The following is a 25,142-nucleotide window of genomic DNA, read 5'->3' as shown; positions in this document are numbered from 1 at the left end:
TCTGCGTGGTCATGTGGCCGGCATGACTAAACACTGAAGGCGCACAGAATGCTGTTACCTTCCCACCCAAAAGGTGGTTCCTATTTTTCTACTTGCATTTTTACATGCTTTCGAACTGCTAGGTTGGCAGAAGCTGGGACAAGTAACGGGAGCTTAATCCATTACACGGTGCTAGGGATTCGAACCGCCGAACTGACAACCTTTCTTATCAACAAGTTCAGTGTCTTAGCCTCTGAGCCACTATGTCTTGCCCTATGTGCGAACCAAGCAACCAAACTCTGCTTGCAGACATTGCCTTTATATTTTTAGCAGAACATCTGGGCCGCTCCCAGAGAAATAATATAGATGTTTCCATGAAGTCATCAAGAGCGAAGGAGAACAACCACACCCAAGGGAGAGGATGCAAGAGAGAATGTGCACTGAAGGTGGGGAGGCTGTCTTATTTAGGTAGCAAAGATCCGGATCACCCCATGATTGAGCCAGGAATTGGAGTTTTGGGCTGCCACTCAACGGTCAACCTCGATATATAATCAAAGGAAGCAAAAGGGGGCGGGGCGGTGATCTGCAGGGATGTGGGCGTGGCTAGAATATCATCCTTCCCCGCATCTAATTAGGAGCAGCGGGGGGGGGGGGGAAAGCGGAGAGGAAAAGAGAAGGCATTCCCATTGGTTGATAAGGCGTGGGAGGGCGGGGCCGCGGCCATTGGCAAAGTGAGGCCAGCGCGCCTGCGTGGCGCCTGCCGGCCACCTCCCGCCTTTCAGTCCAGCCTGACAGGCGAGGCGGGAGCTGAGAGGCGGATTCCTTCGCTGCCGCGGTTGGTTTCTGAGGGGAGATGCGGCGGCTGGCCGGAGCCGTCCTCGGGCTCTGAGTCGCCGGGACCGCCGGGCAGGGCGCGGCCAAGGAAAGGCTCGGGACAGACTCATGAGTACCGCCTTCCCCGCGGCCGGGCGTCCCCGCCACCACCACCACCGCCGCCGCCCTTCTCCTTCCCAGCGCCGGTAGCCGAGCCGGCGGGCGGGCAGCATGTCGTCGCCGACGTGGCTGAGCTGCCGGTTGGCGCTGCGCTTGGGCTCGGCCGGTTCCTCCGATCGGGCGTCCCGCCTCGGCGGGTGCCGCTGCCTCCTGCTCCTCCGACGGCGCCTCAGCGCCCTCCATCGCGCCCCCCGGCCCGGAGACGGACTGTGGCCGCCGGCCGCGGCCTCCTGCTTGGGCTCCCCGCGGCCGCTGGGCACACACCCCAAGAAGGAGCCGGTGGAGGCGCTCAACACGGCGCAGGGGGCCCGCGACTTCATCTACAGCCTGCACTCCACGGAGCGCAGCTGCCTGCTGAGGGAGTTGCACCGCTTCGAGTCCATCGCCATCGCCCAAGGTGAGGAGGAGAAACACCCCCCCCCATTCGCCACGGAGGGCAGGCGGAGAGAAAAGACCCCCGTGCACGTGTGAACCGACCCCGGGCGCCGCGCTTTTGGCTGTGGCTCAGCTTTGGGGGGGAGGGGGGTCATTGCGAACACGCATCTTTTGGGGCGGGGTGTCAGCGAGATCGTCGGTCTTGGAAAGCGGGGTCGGGGAGGGGTGCGGCGGGGGTGCATCCCCAGTGCCAGGCTGGCTGCTTTTCTTGGGAAGTCCAGTATAAAACACTTGAACGCGCGCAGTCAGTCGGTGCCCGCGATGGGATTTGATTTGATTTAATTCGGCACTCGTGTACAAGATAGCAGGGATAAGAATAAACGATGAATAAGAACACAGGAAAGGGGTACAAATGCATGGGGACAGTAGGACAGGGACGGTAGGCACGCTGGTGCACTTATGCACGCACCTAGCCACCCCCCCAAAAGGACCAGTTTGGGAATGTTGGCTCTTGAAGGCTGCTTTGGCGCGATTTTTGCTAGGAAATCCAAATGAATCAAACTGGGTCCTGTGTGTGTGTGTATGACAACTTCCCATTGCCAACTTGCTACTGGCTGCAGGGCAAAAGGGATGCTAATATCAAAGAAACAGGGTGATGGGATGGAATCATTAAAAAAAATTAAAGGATACAAAAAGGTGGGACAGCATTAATGGCAAACACTAAAACAGATTGTTTTATTTACTTTAAACCAGTGGCAGTTTTGCCCCACCTAAGCATCTTTAAAATCCTGTTGCCCCCCCCCCCCCATATAATTCTTACTTTACTCAAAAAGTGAACTCTACTCACGCATTAACTTGGTTTAAACAAGGTTCAAATTGTCCCCATTAAAAACCAAATTGCCCCCTTGTGGGGCGTGGGCCCCCTACGTTGGGAACCACTGCTTTAAACAAATACAATTGTTAAATTGTGCAGCACGTTGACCCATTCCGGGGTGGGGGGGTAGGGGGTTGCAGCGACTCTAGGATCATGTCATTCCACTTCTTGTTTGCATTGAAATAAGCCAATGCTTCCAAATCCCAAACAGGCGTGTGCATGCCTGCATTTTGCTGTAGGAAAATATTCTGCTCCCTGCTGATCCCGTGTGCTGCAGCTGATGGTTGGCCACGTGCAGTTGTTGGGGGAGGGGGGGTTGTTTGTTTTTTGCTTGTTACTTGCTTTTCCAGCTGAATCCCAGGCAGGATGAGTGTTACTGTACCAGCTACTGTGCCCTAAGTGACATCTGAATGGCCTCTTCTCATATTTTCCTTTAGTTGTTTCAGACCATGGTGCAAGAAGACTGTGTAACTTCGATTGCCTCTTCCAGCAGGTCTCTTTTATTAAAAAGTACAGAAACAATGATTTCTAGAAGTGTGGAATGTTTTCAGTACTGTAGAAAGTTTTGTTATAGAGTTGGAAGGGACCCTGGAGGTCTTCTAATCCAACCCCTTGCTCAAACAAAAAACTATACCATTTCAGATAAATAGTTAACCAATCTCTTCTTTAAAAACCTCCAGTGTTGGAGCACCTACAACATCTGAAGGCAAGTTGCTCCACTGATTAATTGTTCGGTGAGGAAATATTTCCTTAGTTCTGGGTTGGTGTTCTCTTTGATTAGTTTCCATCCATTTTAAAGTTGTTTCTGGTGCTTCAGCACGTGTGCATATCCCTCGGTTCCAATTCTGTCTGATGATTCATTGGTATGCCTGATAGTGTCCAACTGCAGCTTGCATGCAAGGACTGATAAGGTTTTAGCACAATTTTCTTCTCGGAGCCTCAATTGGTTTGTTGATGTTTTAATTTAAGCAGTGGAACTTGAACAGGTACCAATCTAGAGCATTTACAGAGTTGGCTTAATTTCAGTCGGGGATCAAAGCCAAATGAAATGGGAAAAAAAACTTGACATAGGACCTCGGAGAATATTGTGTCAAGTGTTACCAAAATATGCACAAAAATATAGGGGAAAGTAGTATTTTGACCCAAGATTTGTATACCTTTAATTTCTTTGATTTTTTTCCCCAGCACTCTGCATAATGCTGCCCACCCAAAAAGGGAATAACAATGTGTCTGTTCAAAACACCTGAGTGTTAACGTTCATTGCCAGTGTTGATTGTGGTTCTCCCTCAAATGTAATCAATTGAATTATTTACTATTTGTTTCTGAAAGTCTACGTAGACTACAACTTTCTTCAATAACTTTTAACCCTGATGAACAAAACTAGAACGGAGGCATACTTCTGTAGAGTGATACTAAATAACCATATTGCATTGTGGCAATACAGTTGCTAATGTCAGTTACTCCTAGCTTTTTTTTGGTGCTAATTAGCAGTTTGTAATTAGCAGCTAACAGGTGCACATGTCTCAGTGGAACTTGAGAGCTGCCACAGTATACATATATAACACATATATGATGTTCTGGAAGATTGCATATCCCTCAAGTAAAAAAGTATGTGATGTGGTGGAATATAGGTGTTCCTTGATTTACAACCACAATTGGGTCCAAAATTTCCATTGCTAAGCCAAGCAGTTTTTCAGTGAGTTGCACTGCATTTTATGACCTTTTTGCCACGGTTGTTAAGCAAATCATTGCAGTTATTAAGTGAATCACAAGGTCATTAAGCAAATCTGGCTTCTTCCATTGTCTGCTTGTCAGAAGCCAGCTGGGAAGGTTGCAAATGGCTCTCTGATATCATAAATAAATGCTGGTTGCCAAGCACCCAAATTTTGATCATGTGCTGTGGGGTTGTTGTGATGGTTATATGTGTCAGGATGGGTCATAAGTCAGTTTTTTCAATGCTGTTGTAACTTTGATAACTAAATGAATGGTTGTAAGTCGAGGACTACCTGTAATTCCTTTTGCTTTGCTGAGAACAATAATATCAATAGAACACTTGTATTGAATTGTGCCCTTTACAGGTAATCCTCAACTTACAACCATTTTAGTGACTGTTCAAAATTATAACAGCACTGAAAAAAAGTGACTTATGACTGTTTTTCACATTTACGACCATTGCAGCATCCCCATGGTCACGTGATCAAAATTTGGATCCTTCTCAACTTGGCATGCAATGCCCTGGGGGGGGGGATGTGATCACATTTTGAAACCACCTGACAAGCAAAATCAATGGGGAAGCCAAATTCATGTAACAACTGTCAAGAAAGGTTGTAAAATGGGGCAAAACTCACTTAAATGTTATGCTTAGCAACATGTTTTGAATTCAATTGTCATAAGTCAAGGACTACCTGTATTGACTATTAAGATGGATGATAGTTTATGAATATAGAGCAACCACTTTAAATTGTAAAGGAATAGAATATAAATATACTTGACTGAGTATTGAGCTTATTTTTAGACTTTAATTGTGCAGTTTGGGGCAGCATTATTTAAATATTATTGCACAGATTGAATTCATGTATGTTATACATCAAACTTAATTTGTTTTTGTTTTGACTTACAGTATTGCCTGAATTTGAGTTATTATATTTTGTAAAAGAAACCATGTTTTAAGGATCATGATTGAGTGCTTGAATTCAACATTGAATAACATTTTATAAAGAAGTAGAATGCCCATGTCTAACTGCTTACAATCTATATTATTCACATCAGGAGAAACAGAAAGGGAAGAGAAACTTAATTAGTATTAATAGAAACGGGCTAAAAAGAAGAAATCTGACACATTTAGATGTAATTAATTAAGATACATTAATTTATACCTCTAAGCTGTGTTAGTGTAGCAAAGATAGTCTAATGACATCTTAAAATGAACGAATTCATTTTTTGCAGAATATGGCTAGATATTTCCAGTGTCAAAGTACTTAAGTTGTGTTCACACCTCATGCTAAATCTTGCTTAATATAGTTTGCTTCACTTTGAAATAGCTTATTGATAGCAAATTATTGTGATTTATAGATTTGAATTATAAATAAAATGGGACCCTGCCTTAATCAACAAATGTTGGTTAAAGCAAATACTGGCATAGCATGGTATGTGAATTAATCTTAACTATGAGCAATTGCATTAAATTTCCAGTTACGTATGTGAGTTGCATCATAGTGCAAATAATGCCCACTCAGCTTTTTCCAAAACAAATGACAGCTAATTATGAGTTTCAGCCTGCGTGCATGTGATTGTGCTGAAGTCTAAAGTAGCTATGAGCCTATTATTATTTTCACATTAATTTTTCATTCTCTTTTTGAAAAAAATGGACAGCTGTCAGCCAGCTGATAAATTCAGAGCAGTACTTCAGCTATGTCAACCTTTGAAATGGAAAATATCAAAACTGCTTGCTTTGCTTTTTTTTATCTTCATCTGTTACAGACTATTAACTGCAAGCTATTATGCCTAAGTTTTGTATTTTATGCATTTAGGAAGTAGCTTGCATTTGACCTTGATCCATATAATGGTGTCCTTGAAGGAATTGAATGGCTTGAACTGTTCCTATCCTGGGGGATAAGAGACTGGCGTATTATTATTTAGTCTTGGAGGAATGCTCAATAGAAGAAATACTTTCCATCCCCTTCGTGCATATTTATGTGTTCTTATTCTCTTAATTACAGGCTTTTTAAACTAGAATCTTTTAAGTAATTTTCTTAGAGTTTAAAATCCCACCTTCATGTTTTTGCTAATATGCTTGCCAGTCTGAAGCCTATTTAAATTGGGGCTTGTGGATTGTTGGACGATGGACACAAATACTGCAACTTGCATCAGATACCAGGCAGCAAGTGCATAATTTGTGTGATGTACTACATGTGCACGTTGCTATTTTTTGGTGGGTTGTTGTGATTTATAATTGCTATTGCCTGTTCAGAGGGCTTTCATTTCAGCACTTCTGTTATGTTTCCTCACACTTTCCTTAGTGAGAAAATATGCAACAAAGGTGCTGGAATATGAAGACTCTTTTGAATACCCTAGAAGAGAACTAGCAGTAAATAGATTCTGCTGAAAAAATTGTGTCTGATTTTGCCTCAATCCTGTACCTTCCCCATGGTGGAAAGTCCGCATTTATTTTTTTATGGATATTTTTCATTCGCAGTGATCTAGAAATGTTTTGGGGTTTCAGCCTGTCAGTATTTGAAACTGCAGTAAGCCCTCAGTGCTATATATGGTATTAAAGAGGCCATTGGAAAACAAACTGTCTTAGGCATCCATGTGAGTATAGAAAACGTAAAAAATAATGGAGATCTTTTAGTTGCTTCATTCCTAAATAGTTTAGTCTAATCTGTGATAAAGAGCTGCATGCTTCTTCTTTTTTACAGAGGAATAAGAGCAACAGAGTTGTGAATTCAGTTCACAGTATTGAGTTATTTAAAAATAACAAAGGTGGGATTAAAAAAAAACACCTTATAAGTGTATTCATTCTCTTCTGTTGTGGAATAGATAGGAGAAAGAGAGCTGGTGGGTTTAGTGAGCCACTGTCCTGGATGAAGCCCAGAGCATCCATGAGTACACGGGTAAGGATGAGCTGATGGGAGAATGCCTGAGACAGCAGCAGACAAGGGAGGAAGATCATGCCAGGGAAGTGCCATGGCAAGACCAGACCTCTGCATAGACAGACAGCTGAGGTGGCAGACATTGGGAAATCCTACCAGGGGTTGGACTGTTCATAGCAGCATAAGACCATTCTATCACACTGGACAGGATCTGAGTGCAGACTACGCTAAGAGGTCTCAGAGGCAGTCTCAACACATAGTGGCAAGGTGTAAAATGCAAGCAGGCATAGCATACACTTGAATGGCACAACGAAAGAGCTGGCATTGTGTACAGAAACGTTTGCACAATGTACAGTCTAGATCAGGGGTGTCAAACTCAAGGCCCAGGGGCTGGTACCGGCCCTCAGGGTGCTTAGATCTGGCCCGCAGGGCCACCCTGAAAAAACCAAGGACCGCTCCATTCTGCCTCTGCCAGTGAAAATGGAGCATTGCAGGAGGCTGTCACAGCTGAAAATGGAGCTTGGGAGCCCATTTTCTCTGGCAGAGTGCTTGGGCCACCACATGTGCCCCCGACATGAGTGATGTCAAGCTAGCCACTCCCCCGAGGTCAAACACAACCTGTTGCGGCCCTCAATGAAATTGAGTTTGACATCTGTGGTCTAGATCTTCCCAACTCCAGATGGGAGATTCCACAGAAGGTTGGAGAACCAGAGAGCTAAGATTCTGTGAGTCTTCCAGATCCAGACAGACAGGTACTGGCCAATCAGCCAGACATCGTGGTAGCAGATAAGACTAGAAGGCAGCAGTGTTGATGGATGTAGCAATGCCAAGAAACCACAACATCAGGAAGGAGGAATATGAAAAACTTGGAGAAATGCCAGAAAGAGGAATTAGGACAGTGATGGGCAACCTTTTTGGCGTGGTGTGTCAAAAATCGGCAAAAAATCGAGCATAACTCGTGTTGTGTGTCACTTCGACAAAAACATAATTTTGCGCAATTTATAGTTTAAACTACAAAAATGTATAATTGCAATATATAATTGTATTTAATAAACCAAAAACAAATTATTTAACATACCTGCTTAGTAACTTCTTTGTTCATCAGTCGATTTCGTATGTTGCCCTTGATATTATTGAACTTGTTTGGGGTGCCGTGAACCAGGGCTGTGGAGTCGGCTGCTTCCAGCTCCACGTCCTCATCAACATGCCGCTCCAGCCCGCCCCAAGAGAACTCAGATATTCTCTTAATAATTGCATCTTTATTCTGCATATCGTGAAATAGAACTGGCGCACATCTTAGGAGAGTTTCTTTAATAAATTCTCCCTCATTAAGCGCTTTTGCATGCTGAGCTATGGAGTGAGCAATGCTCAAACTTGCAGAGTTTAAATTTGTAGAGCCTTTCATAAATAAACAGCGCACTGTTCCCGCGCTCCTCTCCTGCGGGTCCTCCCTCGCCGCGCTGATGATGTGTGTGCCCACGGCACGCACGCCTTACCAGCAGCCCCTGCGCTCAGAAAGGGGCGGCGGCGATACAGTAAGTGAGTGTGGGCGGGGGAGATCACACGTCCCGCCCCACCCCCCCGTTCCTCCAGCACAGATTCTTTCATCCTCGGCGGCCGTGCAGGAGCCGAGGATGAATCGCATGAAATCCTGTGCGTGTCACCCCAAATGGCTACGCGTGTCAGCACTGACACGCGTGTCATAGGTTCGCCATCACTGAATTAGGAAGTGGAAAATAAAGACCAAAATTGTCCCCATGGTGCTAGGACCAAGCCACATTGTGACTCCTAAGCTGGGAGAGTGGCTCCAGCAGAACACTAGAACTATATTGGAGCTCTCTGTCCAGCTGTTAAGGCACTGCACAGAACCCTCAAAAAACTCCCAGGCATCTGGTAGAGGACCTGAGATTGAGAAAGCCACAGACCATTCAAAGGGGTGAGAAGAGAATGAATATGCACACAACACAAATGTCTGTTAAGTTATTTTTTTAAAATTATTCCTTGTTTTAGTATCAGTCTGAATATTATTGAAACAAAAAGCATGCTAATTCTTACGTTACTTTTATGATCAGTCAAATATCATACAGTTCTGATTTTCAATAGAATTTTACATGGTAGAAAATCATTTGGTTTTATGCTTCCATTATTCCAAAGTATCACAATAATCCAGTAATGTTCCTGGAAACAGTAGTAGTAGTGGCTGGAAGATTTCTTTCTATAACTAAATTTGATTCAGCGATCTGTGCTTTAATGTTGTACCACTGTAATTCCTTTGGTACATTTACATGAAAGAATCAAAGTAGGTCATAAATGTTTCAAGTGTAAAACAGTTTCCATAATTTTCTCTCAAAGTGAAGCAGAATTTATTAAAGTAGATGAAATGAAGGTTTGGATTAGCCAATAAATGGCTTATATAATATATAGGCATAAAAATAGGACCAGCTGAACAGCTTTCCTGAAAAAGGTGTTATATGGGAGGACATGGTAGCGACTCAGAAATAGAAATTTTGATTGCAGATAGAAGTGTCCCTTACTTTGGTTAAAAAAAACCTCTTCAAAGCATAATCAGACATAATTCTTTTTAAATTAATCAAGTTATAGTAATTATGTGATACCAATCATTCTAGATTGACAGATGATTAAATGCTACACAAATCCACATGTGAATCATACCATAATATTACAAAGAATTACAAAAAATAATGTCAAACTACCAAGAATAATGTAGAAAACTACAGCGCTTTACAATTCCAACTTGCAAAAACATATCACTTGCTTCAGAAGTGTCCAACCTTGAGAACTTTAAGACCCGTGGACTTCAACTCCCAGAATTCCCCTGGGATGATTGGGGAATTCGGCAAGTTGAAATCCACGGTGTTAAACTTGCTAAGGTGGACACTATTGACTTATGTGATCATTTTTGCATTAGGATACATGCAGATCACAGATCTTGCAGCTACCGTATAATTTGCCTCTTCAAAACCTTGGTGCGTCTTATACTCCAAAAATACAGTAATTATTGTCCAAATTCCTGGAAACTTTCCATCATATCATAGGCATTGTAGGGAGACCAGAGTTATTATTTTACTTAATATCAGACCAGAAATCAAAGCCTCAAGAATACAGCTTTGGACTAAGAGTGTATAAAATGTAGTATATATTTACATGGAATTCTGTATTTTTTATTTTATTTTATTGGTTTTCTGTTAAATACATTCGTCAGTGCTTAATAAACATTGTGTTGTCTGGGTATTTAATTTGCTTAACAAAACAGATCACATTATTTATCTCCCCCTTTTTTCCAACCATTGGTAAAATAAATTCCATGTTGGATAATATCATCCATCCTCTTTCTGTTTAATTTTCAGTGTCAATCTATCAATTTCTGCACAATCTAGCATCTTCTTGACTATTTCTTCATCTCGCAGTATATCTTCATTTTTCCAGTACTGTGCGAAAATAATCCTCGTTCTGTTTACATGGAATTCTTACAAATTCATGTTCCATCTGGAAACTGAAGTTCCATCCTCTAAAGACTGTGATGGGCCAATATTTGAGGAGAGTTCTCTAGTTTGTATTCTGAGATTTTTAAAACCAAATACTCGCCAGTAAAATTGATGGTTGTTGTTGGTCTGCTGGCAGGGAATGAAAACACCTGTTTGCCTTGTGGACTTGTTGACAAATTACTGCTATAGGATTTTTCCCAACATGCAATGGAAACCTTTCTTCCTGTAACTTTATTATTCCATGTCTTGGAATGATGAAAAAGCTACTTAAAGAATCCAGGTACTTAAAGAATTTTCATTCAGAAGATCCAGACAAAGTACAACATAGGACTTAGTTTCCAGACTACAAATCATCCTAATTATTCTCCTCCGTCTTTGTTTCCATTTACTTGACTTTCCAGTCAGTCAGAAACTCTGTGGACTCATGGAAAATGAAATGGAGAAAAAGTATTTCCTGCAGTTTGGGAACTACACCGATGCCTCCCAAAATTTCATGTTCTGTTTGGTTTTTTGGGGGTTTTTTTTTGCATGTACACAATTGCTGATTCATTCACTTCATATCAACTGCTGTTCCCAACTCAGATTTAGCTCTTTACAATGCCAGTTAACTAGTTCTGAGGCTGCTGGGGAGATGAAAAGTGGCCTGTCTGTCTTCTTAGTCTTTTGTGCCAGTTTCTGCCTTTTAAAAAAAGAGAAAACAATTTTTCTCCCACCAGAAAGGGAGGGCTTTGTAATGACATGAGGCATTCACTGACCCCTCTGAAGATATTGATTCCATGTCTAAAGTGAAGAAAGTGGACTGAGTATCAGACAACTCTGTCATTGAATAGGGGTCAAGAGAGAATGCCTGCCGATTCACAACCTTTGCATTTGTTCTGAATTACAGGTCCCTAAGAAAGACAAAAATAAATAAATTACATGTATCTATCTAACAGTCTCCTGTCTGTCTGTAACCTTCAATAAAAGCAGAGGCCAAAATGTTTTGAATCCGAGTACCCCCAATCCGCTAATTTAAAAATACATTCAAAATCGGGGACCCGTTACTCCCATGTAATTGAAATTTCAAGGAACTTTACACCAGTTGTATTAACAAAATTGTGATCGCTGCAGTGCCACCACACCGCTGTTGATTTGCACGGCTAAATCATTTCCAACTTAGAAGTGCAGGCAAAATTGTTTTGGCTGCTTGCAGATTTTTTGTTATTTGATCAAAGCCTAATCCCCAACAACTCAAGGCATTTAAACATCTATTAAATAAAACCAAGAATAAATCCCAAAATAACATCTTGAGTGAACGGCAACCATTGCCCCCAAAACAGACAATGATGAAGTTCCCCTGCCAACCTAACTCAAGGGCTGGGGAAAGAGCCCTTTTTAGGCTCTTTTAAAACTGATAAGGCAGGGACGAAAGCTCTGCTACCTGAGTCCTGCAGGATGGCATTGCTGAATTGATGGAAGAAGGAATGAGCCAAGCGTCAGATTTATGAGATGGGCAAAAAAATAGGAAACAGGTGGTCTCCCAAATAACCTGGCCCTGTGTCAGGTAGGACTTTAAAGATGTCAACCCCCATTTTAAATTGCACCTGGAAGTCAGTCAATAACATGGGCATGATGCAGTCCCCATCATTGCTTGTGTTGCTGTGTTCTGTATCTTCTAAATGGTTTTCAAGGGCACATTGCAATGAAGCATCTCAAAGCGACCAAATCAATGATTGTAAGAAGTGCCTTCTGGTTCAGAAAAGGGTGCAGCTAGGGCCACATATCCCATGTGAAGGCCCTCCTGGCCACATCTACCTCCTGCTTTTCAAGCTGCAGCTGTAGAATCCCCAGATTTCACACAAGACCTAAACAAAGCAATGTAGCCCCACTCAGGAACACAGTTGGAGGATTCCGAACACCAAGGGGCCCAGACACCCACAGCTACTCAGTCTTGCCAGGTGGAGTTCGGCTTGTTCCTTCATGTCCAAACACTCACAATGTCTAAGCCAGAGGTGTCAAACTTGTGACATTACATTGTCGTCACATGACGTATCACGACTCCTCCCCCCCTTGCTAAACCAGGGATGGGCATGGCCAGCATGTGACACGTCCGGGGACTGCAAGTTTGACACCCCTGGTCTAAGCATTAGGACATGATTGCAACAGCATTGCTTGTCCAGTCAAACGACAAGATACATAAAAAGCATATTGATGCTAGTTGATCTTGAATCAGCTAATGGACTTAGTCAGTGGCTTCATGTACATGTAAAACAGATGTGGTGAGAGCATCAAGTTCTGAGGTACCCTGGGAGTGTAGATTTTGTGGGTAGCAGTTTTTTGCCCTACACTGTTGCTCAGTTGAATGGCGGACTGATGGTTGCACGAGTTGTTTATAACATTGCAAGAACGACATTGGTAAGGAAAACCAGGGGATACTGGGAATCAGTCCATGATGAGTTGGTGATACTGAAAATGGTATGTGAAAATGTCCCATCAACAACAAGATGGGTTGGAAGCATGAAAAAACAAACTCTACTGCCATTGATTGTGTTTTATTTTAGTAATGGACTAATACTGCCTTCAAGTCAAAGAATCTGCACTACCAACTAAGCTATTTCCTGCTGCAAATCACAAATATTTCACATTTTTTTGCATGAGAATTCATATGTTTGTGCAGGTGAATTTAGAATAACAAAGTTGGAAGGAACCTTTGAGGTCTTCTAGTCCAACCCCCTGCTTAGGCAGGAAACCCTGTACTATTTCAGATGTTTGTGCAAGTGTTTTTTATGAAGTGCAGTGGACCAGAGTAAATGAGAATATGGTTACATATTTAATTTGGTGAAGGTGGAGTGAAGGTTCGTTTTCAGTTTAATGTTCCATCCTACAGAGTAAATTCCATTAGTGACACAGTAAAAGATGCAAGATAAACAATATTTATAAGGGAGTAATATCCATTAAGTCAGTGACTGTTACTTCTAAATAAATAAACTTGGGATTTGAATAGTGAAAATTTAAAATGTTCATCTGAAAGCAAAATAACGTGATGTTTCTTTTGTATGAAAACTTTTTAGCATCCAGATTTCCTAAACCGCTGGTACCATTTAAGATGTCAGTGAAACAGGTAGCCTCAGCAGAAATACCTAGGGCTTTGGGTATAGTAAATTTTGCTATTTGTTGATAAATAAGGCATGGTGTGAATTAAATGGTGCTGGTCATATAACAACCGTACATGAACTTACTAATGTTTCCCCATCAAACGATCGGGCATGTTCTGGTATAAATGCTTTTGGTTATTTCCATCTGCATCAACATTTGATTTCTTTCAGAGTAACAGTAAGAATTAATTGCCGAGCTGGTCTAAAAGAATCACAAGCCAAATTCTTAATTAAAATTTGCTTGCAAGTTTAATTTAAACTGATCCCACTTTAATTAAAGGATTTACAATAATGTTTTAAGCAGGTACATTAGTTTAGATGAAGTGAGAATGGTCTGAAAAGCTTATACATTCTGATAAGGCCTCTAACATATGTTTTACTATGGGTTATTTTCAGTTTAATTTAGGACATTTTGACACCTTTGTCTTGTCTGGATGTAATAGCAAACCATGATTTGAAGAATTCTCCCTGGTCAGACCAAATAATCTGTCATTTTGTTATGTAGCCCTGCTCGTAATAGCTAGTTGAACTCTGAGAAGAGCAGTTTTTTCATGCTGCTTGCTTGCTTCCAAGACTGTCTTTATTTTATTAATACTGTTACTCTAAAAGATATTTTTGAAGAGGCGTTTGGCTTTGGACCACATCTAATGTTAGGCTACAGAAGGTTTTTTGCATGAGATTTAGAAACTCACACCAAGTGGCTTAATTTGCTGTTTTGCATTTGAAACAAACAGTTTCAGTTCCCATCCTTCCAAGGTGGGTGAAATGAGGACCCACATTATTGGGGTGGGGGGGCAATGTGCTGACTCTGTGAACCACTTAGAGAGTGCTGTAAAATACTGTGAAGTCTAAGTGGTATTGCTATTTCCAACAGGCAAAATCAATGGGGGAAGCCGGATTACCTTAACAACTGCAGCAAAAAACGTCATAAAATCATGCATGACTCACTTAAGGGCTGCATCACTTACTTAAGGAAGTTCTAATCCCAATTGTGGTCATAAATCAAAGACTACTTGTAAGAAAGCTTGAAAACATTATAGAAGATGATACATTTATTAATACATTTTGAATGTGGGTTACTTTTAATATTTAATATTACACAAGAAAGTACATATCTGATCTTCTGGGATTTTTTATCCATGTTTGAATGATAACTACTTTTTTGTGTTAATGAGGCCAAAGACAGGACGTTACTGATAAAAGTATGTTTTGATAAATATTTGCATATTCATATAAAACCTGCAAATGAAACATTCAATTGAAGCCTTTGTTGTCATAATCTGTTTGAGAGAATATTCCACTTATTGAAATAAGGTTAAAATATTGATTTGATTCCTGTGCCTCTTATCTAGCAGTGCAAACATTTTTTATTGTATTATGCCATTTTTAACGGATTCTTGAATAAAATCTTAGTACAAAGAGGGGGGAAAGCCTTTTTGTAATGCATTTAAGATTCTCCCCATCAAGCGACTTTCTGGCTTTGCCTTAACAGATAGATTGGAGAGGAAATGAATACATATTTATATACTCTGAAATAGTACCAGATTTGAGGCACAGAAGGTAAACTTGGGGAAGATAGAATCCCTCATTCTGTCTCTGTAGATTTCTTTATGTCATGTCTTCATTCTCTCAGAGGCTCTGAACTGGAATATATTTATTTTGCATTGTATTGTTTCTATTTCCTCCACTTATTCCAGGAGCTTTGCATGGCGAAACAGGTTAGATCAGCGATGGCGAACCTTTTTTGGCTCGCGTACCATAAGTGGAGGGAGCACAAGGGGGTTGTGTGTGGGCATGCCGCACCCATAATGCAATGCGCGACCCTCCCAGTGCGCATGCATGCACTACAGGCACGACCCCCCATTTTTGCATGCTTTTTTCACCCTCCCCAGGCTCCAGAGGCTTTATAGGAGCCTGGGGAGGGCGAAAACAGCCCCCCCGGAAGCCCTCCGGAGGCTTCAGGGACCTTCAGGAGGCTTCCCTGAAGCCTCCAGAGCAGTCAAAATGACCCTCCGAGCAAACAGGAAGTCCGTTCCTGAACTTCCAGTTTGCCCGTAGGGCCAGTTTTTTGCACTTCAGAGGCTTCAGGGAAGCTCATAGGGCCTCCGGGGGGGGCAGTGGGGACAGGGGAGGTTCACCCTCCCCAGGCTCCTATAAAGCCTCTGGAGCCTGGGGAGGGCAAAAAATGGCTTTAAAAAAGGGTGAACTCAGCTGGCCAGCGGGCGCATATGTGCTGGCCAGCTGACAGGGCAGCGCCTCGTGTGCCCTGACAAATGGCTCCACGTGCCACCTGTGGTACGCATGCTATTGGTTCGCCATCAATGGGTTAGATTGTGCTAAATAGTCACCAGTAAGAGCTAACTTTGATCCAATATATTATTGTGTGTGCACGTTACTCAAAAATGTGATGGACCCTGGATCTTGTTGAATGTGATTTGTGAATGCAGCTACTGTCATTTTGCAAACCAGGAGTCATAACTTAATGTTACCCATGACACCTGACTTGTTTGAAACATGATTAAATAATACCCATTTGCCATAATTCTTTGCCAGCCATGATCAGTACTTTTGTTAACTGCCTATAGGTTGCTTATCACAAAAAATGGATTTAGGGCGTATGTATATTAGTCAGGTGAATCCAAACAACTTAAATAGAAGTATACTGCACATTGCAAACAGAAATTAAAATCTTTATTTAATAACCCAGAAACCTTAAACTTCATAAAATTAAGATAAATTTTACCCTATGCTTGCCAGATACGTGCTCATGACATCCTTAATTCTCTATTTATGTCTGGTGAATATTAGTTACGCTGCCAATTTTTGGTGATCTACTGCTTAAGCAATTTCTTTCATTGTTAATTAAATCCATTTTTATTTCCTGAGTAATCCCTGAAGTCAGTGGAAATTGATAAAGATTTCTGTCATGGAACTGTTTGATAGCCATAAACTAATGTTACAAAATTATTCTGGGCAGTTTAATATTTTTTATAGTACTGGTTGAGATGTCAAAGTAGTTCTGCCTTTCTTGGCTAAGGGTGTGTTTTATCTAGAATAATGAAAATATAAATGATTCCCCCCACCTTCAAAGTCTGCATCTTGCCTATTACTTAAATACGATAAGCCATTTAAAATTGTAGGATACTGATTATAGTGATAACAAAGTTAAGAAAAAATGTTACGTCATATTTAGTGACTGAAAGGACAGGGTTTTTTTTTTAATCCCAGTGAAGTTTGGGAGAATCTACCTTACCTATATTTTTCTCATCAGAATTATTATTCTACATGTTCACATTTAAACACTGCTGTGTACAAAATAACTAGCCAAATATGTCTATACTTATAGATTCCTTTCTTTAAATTTAGAGAAGCTGGAGGTTGCACCACCATCCACTGGACAACTGAAACACGGTAAATGCTTATGTCTATTTTGTATTATTATTTTTTTTTAAATCAGATATTTCCAAGGGCTTGAAAGCCTCCAATAACTGCAGTGTTGCCACTCTTAGTATTTGGCTGTTAGTTTTCACATTTTGGGGGGACGGACGGACACTATTAGCCATGCTATTTTAGGCTCTACAACAGAGGTCTGTTCTGATGAGGATCTTTTGAATTCTTCCTCATATCTCTCTCCCAGTTACAGATCGGCTAAAATCACTTGTTTAGCTGTGTCCAGAGCAATTCCACCAGTGGCTGTCACTGATTCCTCTATGTATGTGCTGCTTTCTCCCCCTGCGTCACCCTACTGCAGATGGAATTATCTAGAAAGTACTCAGAATGGATCTGGTCTTTCAGAGATAGTTACTTTGGTGTTGGTGATTGCTGCATACAAATTGCTGGTGGTTAGTGGTATTCAAGAGAGTAGGAAAAGCCCCTTTTTGTTTTGGTTATTTATAAAAACAGAGTGGCGTGCCTGGGATTTTAAGTACATTTCAACCCTTATTTGGATAAATAACAAACAACGCCATATTTTTTGATATAATTGCAAACGGTGATTTAAAAGTACTTAAAACATTGTACACCTCTCTTTTTGTTCTAGTGTTCTTCCACAATGCACTACCTTTTGTAGGCTTTGGATTTTTTGATAATGCCATTATGATTGCTGCGGTAAGTCATCTTGATACCAATCTTTATATATACTGAAATATTTCTAGTATTGCAGCAATGCAGCATTGCTAGTTTCGGTTCTGTTTTAACACACCATTACACCAATGCAGTATCATCTAGAGCAGGGGTGTCTTACTCGATTTCATTGAGGGCCGCTTCAGGGTTGTGTTTGACCTGGGCGTGAGTGGGCATGGCCACCTTGATGTCACCTGTGATGGCCAGGTACTAAGGCAAGACTTTCCTCAGACTCTCCCTCACACTCATTATAATCTCCCTCCCTCCCCCCCTTTCTTCCTTTATCATTCTCCTTTCTTCTTCTTTCTCCTCTTCCCTTTATTTTTCCTTCCTTGCTGTCTTTCCTCTTTCCCTTTCTCCTTTCCTGTCCATTCTTGCATGAATTGCAAAAGGAGAAACATTTCTCCTTTTGTTTAGTTTTTAGTTTGTTTTGCTAGCTCTCTGCCAGCAAAAACACAGCCCAGGAGAGCTGCATGCGCCCCCCCCCCCCCCGGCTCCATTTTTGGCCGCAACAGCCTCCTGCAGCCCTCTGCCAGTAAAAACAGAGTTCGGGGAGGTCACGTGCAGCCCTCAGGATCTCTCCGTTTTCATTGGCAGAGGCACCATGGGCCAGTCCTTTGCTGTTTCCAGGGTGGCTCCGTGGTTCAGATCTAAGCATCTAAGGATGCGGGCCTTGCGTTTAACACCCCTGTTCTAGAGGAACAGGTGAGCAGGTGTGCGCCCCTCCCTCTTTTTACACTTGCATTGTTTCTTACAAGTGATTCCTGGTGCTTTGTCTACATAATGTGTGGTTGATAATGAAACTCTCTGTTATTTTTAGGGCACACAGATAGAGTTATCAATAGGGATTGTGCTTGGAATTTCTACCATGGCAGGCAAGTAATGAAGGCCATTTGCTGTTTATGTGGATATTTATAGCTGTTTATTTATCATATATGTTTCTATGCACAGTGAAATTCATAGAACTCCTTGCTGCTGTTTGAGGAAAGAATGTGCTTAACATCAGTGGAAACTTTTTATCACGAGATAAAATTAGGAACCATATCCATCTTTGTCTGAAGTTTCCTGATATTTTTCTTCTACTTCTTCCAACGCAATTTTGGGAAATTTTATCTGTAAATAATATAGCATTTCTACTCTTTAAAAAAATAGCTGTATCTGAGTGCTGTTTTGTATGGATACAACAATATGGGAGAATTTATTTTGTAGAAGTAATTGAAAGAGTATGGAATTGAGGGTTTTTTTTTTCCAAAGGGGAAATAATTATTACTTATTGTCTGAACAATAATTGGGTGATTTATTATTGTCTTTGGAGGAAACAATGGTTTGGTTTAGTGGCTAAGGCACCAAATTAGAAACCAGGAGACTGTGAATTCTAGTTTTGTCTGAGTCATGAAAAACAGCTGGGAGACTTTGAGCCAGCCTACAATAATCAGCCCCAGGTGACAGGTCACTTGATCAATTCTTGTTTCAACCAGTGGATCAACTATCAATTCATTTGAAAAGAAGCAGATCTTGCACTTTTTTTTGTGGGGGGGGGGGGAGTGAAGAAAATAAAAATACGTATTATTGGAGGAAAGGAGTTTCTATTGACCTGTCCACCTATTTGGACACCCCTTTTTGATTGCTTTTCTAAAAACAGATTAAAAGATGAGTCATTTGGCATCAGACCATTTTGTGATATTGGATTTTGGCTAAGGCTGCTGTTGCAGTTTAACGTACAGTATATACACCCAGATTCCCCAGATGACGAATTGGCCTCCTCATTTTCCTTCCAGCTTTTGAAGAAATTTGTATCATCTTTTATGTGTTGTTATTCAATAGTTTGATTTTAGAAAGTTTGATAATAATTTTGAGGAATAGAATATGCTTTCTTCAAATAAAATAAACATGACCGTACTTAATTTTAAATAGAATTTTGAATACTGCTTTATTGTAGATCAAAGTTTGTCATGATCTTGCTCTAGAGAATATAAACAGTGTATTGTTGGAGCAGATTAAATATCTGTCATATCAGCATTCCCTTCCCACAGAGGCCAGTGGGATACTTGCAGAAAATAACCCGTAGCTTTCATGATGCTTGATTTCTAATTTGAACTAATCATCCATACACATGTATACTAAACAATGGAGAGAATGGAGGTATAGTCATTGTGGGACATTAAATTGGTATCATTATATTAATTTCCCTGGTTTCTAAGTTGTTTCTGGGCTCAAATCAAAGTCCTTTTTTGATTTAAAACTCCTTCTTAGGGATTGCCTATCTAAAAGAATATTTTTTCCACAAGTTCCTCTTCTGAGGACTGTGTTTCAGATTCTCTGAGTAGCAAACAACCCCCCCCCCCCCCCCGGTTCCACATGAGACAGTTGCTTCACTTTTAATAGGAATAACCTAGAAGCACTTACCCTCCTAGGGATCAACCATGGCCAATTACTGGACAATTTTGTAAATTACCCTGCTAAATTTATGATGTTCTCATACTTTAAAAAAAATGACAGCTGACTGATTGATATTATATTTTTATTCTATGTTGAAAATCAGCTTTTATGAGGTATATAAATATATCCAATAATAATCTTAAGAAGAATTTTAGTTTTAAGCAATAATATGGTTATAAAGCATTTTCTGGGTTTTTCTGCAGTGTTACTAATGTATATAATACTGTAATTTTCCAACTATCTAGCTGCTGCCTTGGGAAATCTTGTCTCAGACTTAGCTGGATTGGGGTAAGTTTAATTATATTTTTTTTCATGAACTTGCAGTATTTTTCTATAATAGAATCATTTGAAGCTCAAAATGCTAGTCTCCGCTCAGAATGATAGCTGGAAAAGCACCATAACATCTTAAGGACTAACAACCTGATTTGAACATGGGAATGCTTTGCATGTTCCCTCATGTTTTTTTTAATTTTGATATACAGGTAGTCCTCGATTTACAACCACAGTGGAGCCCAAAGTTTCTGTTGATAAGTGAGACATTTGTTAAGTGAGTTTTGCCCCATTTTACAATTGTTCTTGCCACAGCTGCTAAGTGAATCATCGCAGTTGATATGTTAGTGACACTGTTGTTAAGTGAATCTGGCTTCCCCGTTGATTTTGCTCGTCAGAAGGTCACCAAAGATGATCCCATGACCTTGGGACACAGCAGAGGTCATAAATGTGAACCAATTGCCAAGCACCTAAATTTTGGTAAAAGGATTGTGGGGATGTTGCAAAGTTCATTACTGTGAAAAATGGTCATAATTCACTTTTTTCAGTGCCTTTGCAACTTTGGCGGTCACTACATGAACTGTTGTAAGTCAAGGACTATTTGTATTTATTGGAGTTTGAGGATAGGCTGGTAAAGAATAATATAAGCTGGAACTCCGCTTCAAGTTAGGGTTTGGAGCAAAGGGTTTAACTTCATAGATTAGTCATGCCTGCTGCCCTCAGTTGAGTTCATATTTCCTCATTCTCTTTTGAATTCTTACCCAGTTCTCAAGTCAGCTAAGAATAGATGTTTACATGAAGAAGAATGGGAAGTTCAAAAGTTGACATTGTAGTATGACCTAAAGAATCATCTAGCAGGGAACTATGTTTTTATTAAATTTATATTCTGCTTTTCCAGGGACAATTGGGCATTTAAGGAGGTTTAATAAATGTAGCATGATATTAGAATATAATAATTCAAAACAAAAATATTTTTAAGTATTTAAAAAAAGGCAAGAATATTAAAAACACTCAAAGGGGAAAGGAAGGCATTTAAGTGTTTGCCACCTATTCTATACCTAAATTAGAATGCATTTTGCACATATAAATGATGCAAAACAATATTACATTCAAGATTAAAAATGCTCCCTTTTCTACTGTATAGTTTATCAGTGCTGGGTTGTCATTGCAAAATTTTACACAGCTTGGCTCTTTAATGGCTAACTTTAATTTTCTACAGTTAATCAAAATTAAGCAAAATTGGCATGTTTCAGGGATTCATGTGCTCAATGTATTTATATTTTTTTCTCCCAAGTCTTGCAGGCTATGTTGAAGCTATGGCCTCCAGATTGGGCCTTTCAATTCCCGATCTCACCCCCAAACAAGCTGATATGTGGCAAACACGTCTTAGTGCACACTTGGTGAGTATGTGTATTTATGGATGAGAGCTCAAGGGAAACCAAGACGGAGAAAAATAGCAACTTCAATATTGCCTGAACACTAGAATTTGGACACCAACTATGTATGCTGTTAGATTGGGTAATGGAAAGGCACACACAGGCTAACAGTAACAACAGCTCTTTATTAACTCAGTAGCAACTATGTACAATCCAGCAAAGGTTGAATCTGACAGCAGCCCTTTTATAAGGAGCTGACAGACCCTTCAACCAATGAGATTAAACCTCTGTTCCCGCTGGAACAGAGGACCTTGGTGGAAACCACTATAACTGAAGCAAGTATCTAACATATGCATTATTATCTGTTATTCCTGTGGGGATAAAAATAGAAACTGAACCTTTTAGTGTAGATTATGCATCATAATCTGCATACAACTGATTCTAACAAGAGGATTTCAAATCTACTTACCATATTTTTCAGAGTATAAGACGCACCTTTTTCCCTCAAAAAGAGGGTGAAAATATGGGTGCGTCGTATACACTGAATACATCATTTTTGGCCACCCGAAATCCTGCCCTCTTTGCAAAAATGGCTGTGCCTAGCCTTTAGGAAGCTTCCAGTGTGCTCCTGGAGGCTGGGAAGGGCAAAAATGAGTGGAAAATGGGCCGTTTTTTGCTCTTTTTTGCCCCCCCCCACAACCTCCCAGGAGCACTCTACAAGTCTCCTAAGGGCTATGCATTCCCTTTTTCTGACAAAAAATGGCCCCATTTTCACTAAAACCAGGCCATTTTTGGGAGGTCTGCAGAGTGCAAAAACTTTTTTTAAAAAACTTGCCTCTTCAAAATCTTGGTGCGTCTTATACTCTGAAAAATACGGTAATTGCATGTTATTTCCTGTGCAAAGTGCTGAACTCCTAATCTGAAAACTTCAGCCTGAACCACATGTAGTCCTCGACTTACAACTATTCATTTAGTGACCATTCAAAGCTACAACAGCACTGAAAATAGCAATAGCAGTTAGCAATAGCAGTTAGACTTATATACCGCTTCATAGGGCTTCCAGCCCTCTCTAAGCGGTTTACAGAGTCAGCATATCACCCCCACAGTCTGGGTCCTCATTTCACCCACCTCGGAAGGATGGAAGAGTGAGTCAACCTTGAGCCTGTGAGATTAGAACCGCTGAACTGCAGATAACAGACAGCTGAAGTGGCCTGCAGTACTGCACCCTAACCACTGCGCCACCTCGGCTCTGTAAAAAGTGTGACTTATGACCATTTTTCAAAGGTACAACCTTTGGTGCATCCCTATTATCACGTGATCAAAATTCAGATGCTTGGCAACTGATTCGTACTTATGACCGCTGCTGTGTCCCAAGGTCACATGATCCCATTTTGTGACCTGACAAGCAAAGTCAATGGGGAAGCCATGCTCGCTTAACAAGCAGGTTACTGACTTATCAACCGCAGTGATTCGCTTAACAACTTTGGCAAGAAAGATCGTAAACTGGGGCAGAATTCACTTAACAAATGTCTCGCTTAACAACAGACATTTTGGGCTCAATTGTGGTCGTAAGTCGAGGACCACCTGTGCATAAATGATGTTTAGTATCAGATTTGATCCTAAATGAATATCTCATTCTCTTCTTTCTTTCTTTTAGGGTAAAGCAATTGGAGTGGCCATTGGCTGCCTTTTAGGAATGTTTCCCTTGTTCTTCCTTGGAGATGAAGAAGACAAAAAACTGGATGGAAAAAAATAACCTTTTTACAATGTTTATCTATACATATATAAACTAATGTACCTCAGATATACAACTATGCTGTCCACGTATATAGGAATTTAGAGACAATAAGCAGCATGCTATTTTACAGAAGCACTTAACTTATTGTGGCTGTGTCTTAGTAACATCTTTTTTATAAGGGGTTTTTCCTTTTTTTAAATGTAAATTGTTGACATGCGATTTCACTTCAACACCAATGGTTGATCTTTACCATATCTCCCTCTTCGTAGGGTTCCTTCACCTGGATTGTTACTTAACTACCTGTCATTGATGCGGTGTACATCTTTTGGGTTCGCATTTTCCTTAGCCTTCGGAAACGCATGCCACAAATTGCCCCTGGATATCCACAAAATCTTCCGCTCCAGACTTCAGTGTAGTTAGGTGACAGCTGCCCTAGGAAATACCATGCCGTAACTTTCTGGCTTTTATTTGTCTTGTGGCCATATTTGTACCCAGGTGCCTGAAGCAAAGCTGGTTAGAACAAGTGTTGACTTGTGAAAGGAGTGATGGAGAGATATTTTTGGCGAGGCCAATGTACAGACCCATTTTGTGATCAGAGTTCCTCACACCCCCTAGACCGAGTGTATCACTAAATTAGCCAGGTCGCAGCTTAGATCAAAGTTGATATCGCCAATAATAGCTAGCATGCAATGCAGCAAATTTGCAATGTGTCTAAAGCATCTTGCTTCTGCAAGATGCTTTAGAAGTATTGGCCATCTTCATTCTCAGATTTCCGGTACCGAATCTTCTCACCGAATTATTTGTGTGCATGTTTGTTTTGCCATAGTATATTTGAAAATCGGGCTTAGTCTCCACCCGACCCATTTGTCTTTCTAAACAAAAAACAAGCATAATATTAATCAGGCCAAACTCCATTCCTGATCTGAAGGCATTCGGAAATGGGAAAAAGTTTCTGTTTGATGCAGAAGAGAATTGGGCCGGTATGATGCCGAACAGATGAAGCGGTGTGAATGGGAGCAGTTGACAAAGATGAGAGCAAAGAAGAGTTTAGAAGAGAAATAAAGCAAAATATTAAGCCTTGACATATATGGCTGTCTATCCCCCCTCCCACACCCCCAAAATGCGCTGATTCTACTGTAAAACAAATTTCTGCAACTGTTGCATGTTTTCTCTGCTTTAGCAATTCCAGAGTACTGATATTTGTGTCCTTGTCTGTAAATGTCAATGGAAGAGAATGGTAATCAGATGGTCTAAAATTGATCCTGTCAGGACGAGTGATTAGTCTGTGCAGACTTTAATTTCCAGAAATAAAACTTGTTTACTTTTCATTTAATAGAGTTTCTTTTCATCTTGCCTTGTGCTTGCAGTTAACTGTGCAGTATTCAAACGGACTGAAACTTCCTAACGAGCATTATGTTTTCTTGATTATGTGGTGGGTATATTCTAAAGCATTTTGTTTTTATTAAATAAAGAGGACCATTTGTTCATCTGACGTTTCCAGTGAAATGTATTTACTGAACAACCTAAATAGCACGTTTGATCACAAAAATGCAGGTGTTTCTGATGTCTAGAAATTTTGCAATAACTCGGAATTGGCAAAGGATGGACCACATGCAGTTCCCAGCTCTCAACATCAAGAATTGCACTGCTAAAATTACTGAAAAATTACTACATTGGAGGAACACTGCAATCCATTGCTCATATAGGAAGGAACCAAGCCCTAAAAAGGAGAACAAGTTGGGGG

General features: G+C 40.7%; 1 protein-coding gene across 1 annotated transcript; it reads left to right on the top strand.

Moving 5' to 3' along the window:
* Nucleotides 1-721: 721 nt before the first annotated feature.
* On the top strand, nt 722-24,890 carry TMEM65 (transmembrane protein 65). Its single transcript, XM_032222789.1, has 7 exons — nt 722-1,369; nt 16,820-16,864; nt 17,493-17,560; nt 18,396-18,450; nt 20,260-20,302; nt 21,579-21,684; nt 23,318-24,890. Exons 1-7 carry the CDS (start codon nt 1,024-1,026, stop codon nt 23,414-23,416), a joined length of 762 nt encoding a protein of 253 aa, XP_032078680.1. The 5' UTR covers nt 722-1,023; the 3' UTR covers nt 23,417-24,890.
* Nucleotides 24,891-25,142: the final 252 nt, after the last annotated feature.

The sequence above is a fragment of the Thamnophis elegans genome, chromosome 8 (assembly GCF_009769535.1).
Source record: "Thamnophis elegans isolate rThaEle1 chromosome 8, rThaEle1.pri, whole genome shotgun sequence".
Taxonomy (NCBI): domain Eukaryota; kingdom Metazoa; phylum Chordata; class Lepidosauria; order Squamata; family Colubridae; genus Thamnophis; species Thamnophis elegans.
Note: the sequence above shows the minus strand (reverse complement) of the source record. Positions and strands in the feature narration are given on the sequence as shown.

Excerpts from the sequence above, each read along its gene's own strand:
- TMEM65 (XM_032222789.1), top strand. The coding sequence starts at position 1,024 with ATGTCGTCGCCGACGTGGCTGAGCTGCCGGTTGGCGCTGCGCTTGGGC. Across the intron at positions 1,370-16,819 it reads GTCCATCGCCATCGCCCAAG|AGAAGCTGGAGGTTGCACCA; the intron begins GTGAGGAGGAGA and ends CTTTAAATTTAG. Across the intron at positions 17,561-18,395 it reads ATGCCATTATGATTGCTGCG|GGCACACAGATAGAGTTATC; the intron begins GTAAGTCATCTT and ends TGTTATTTTTAG.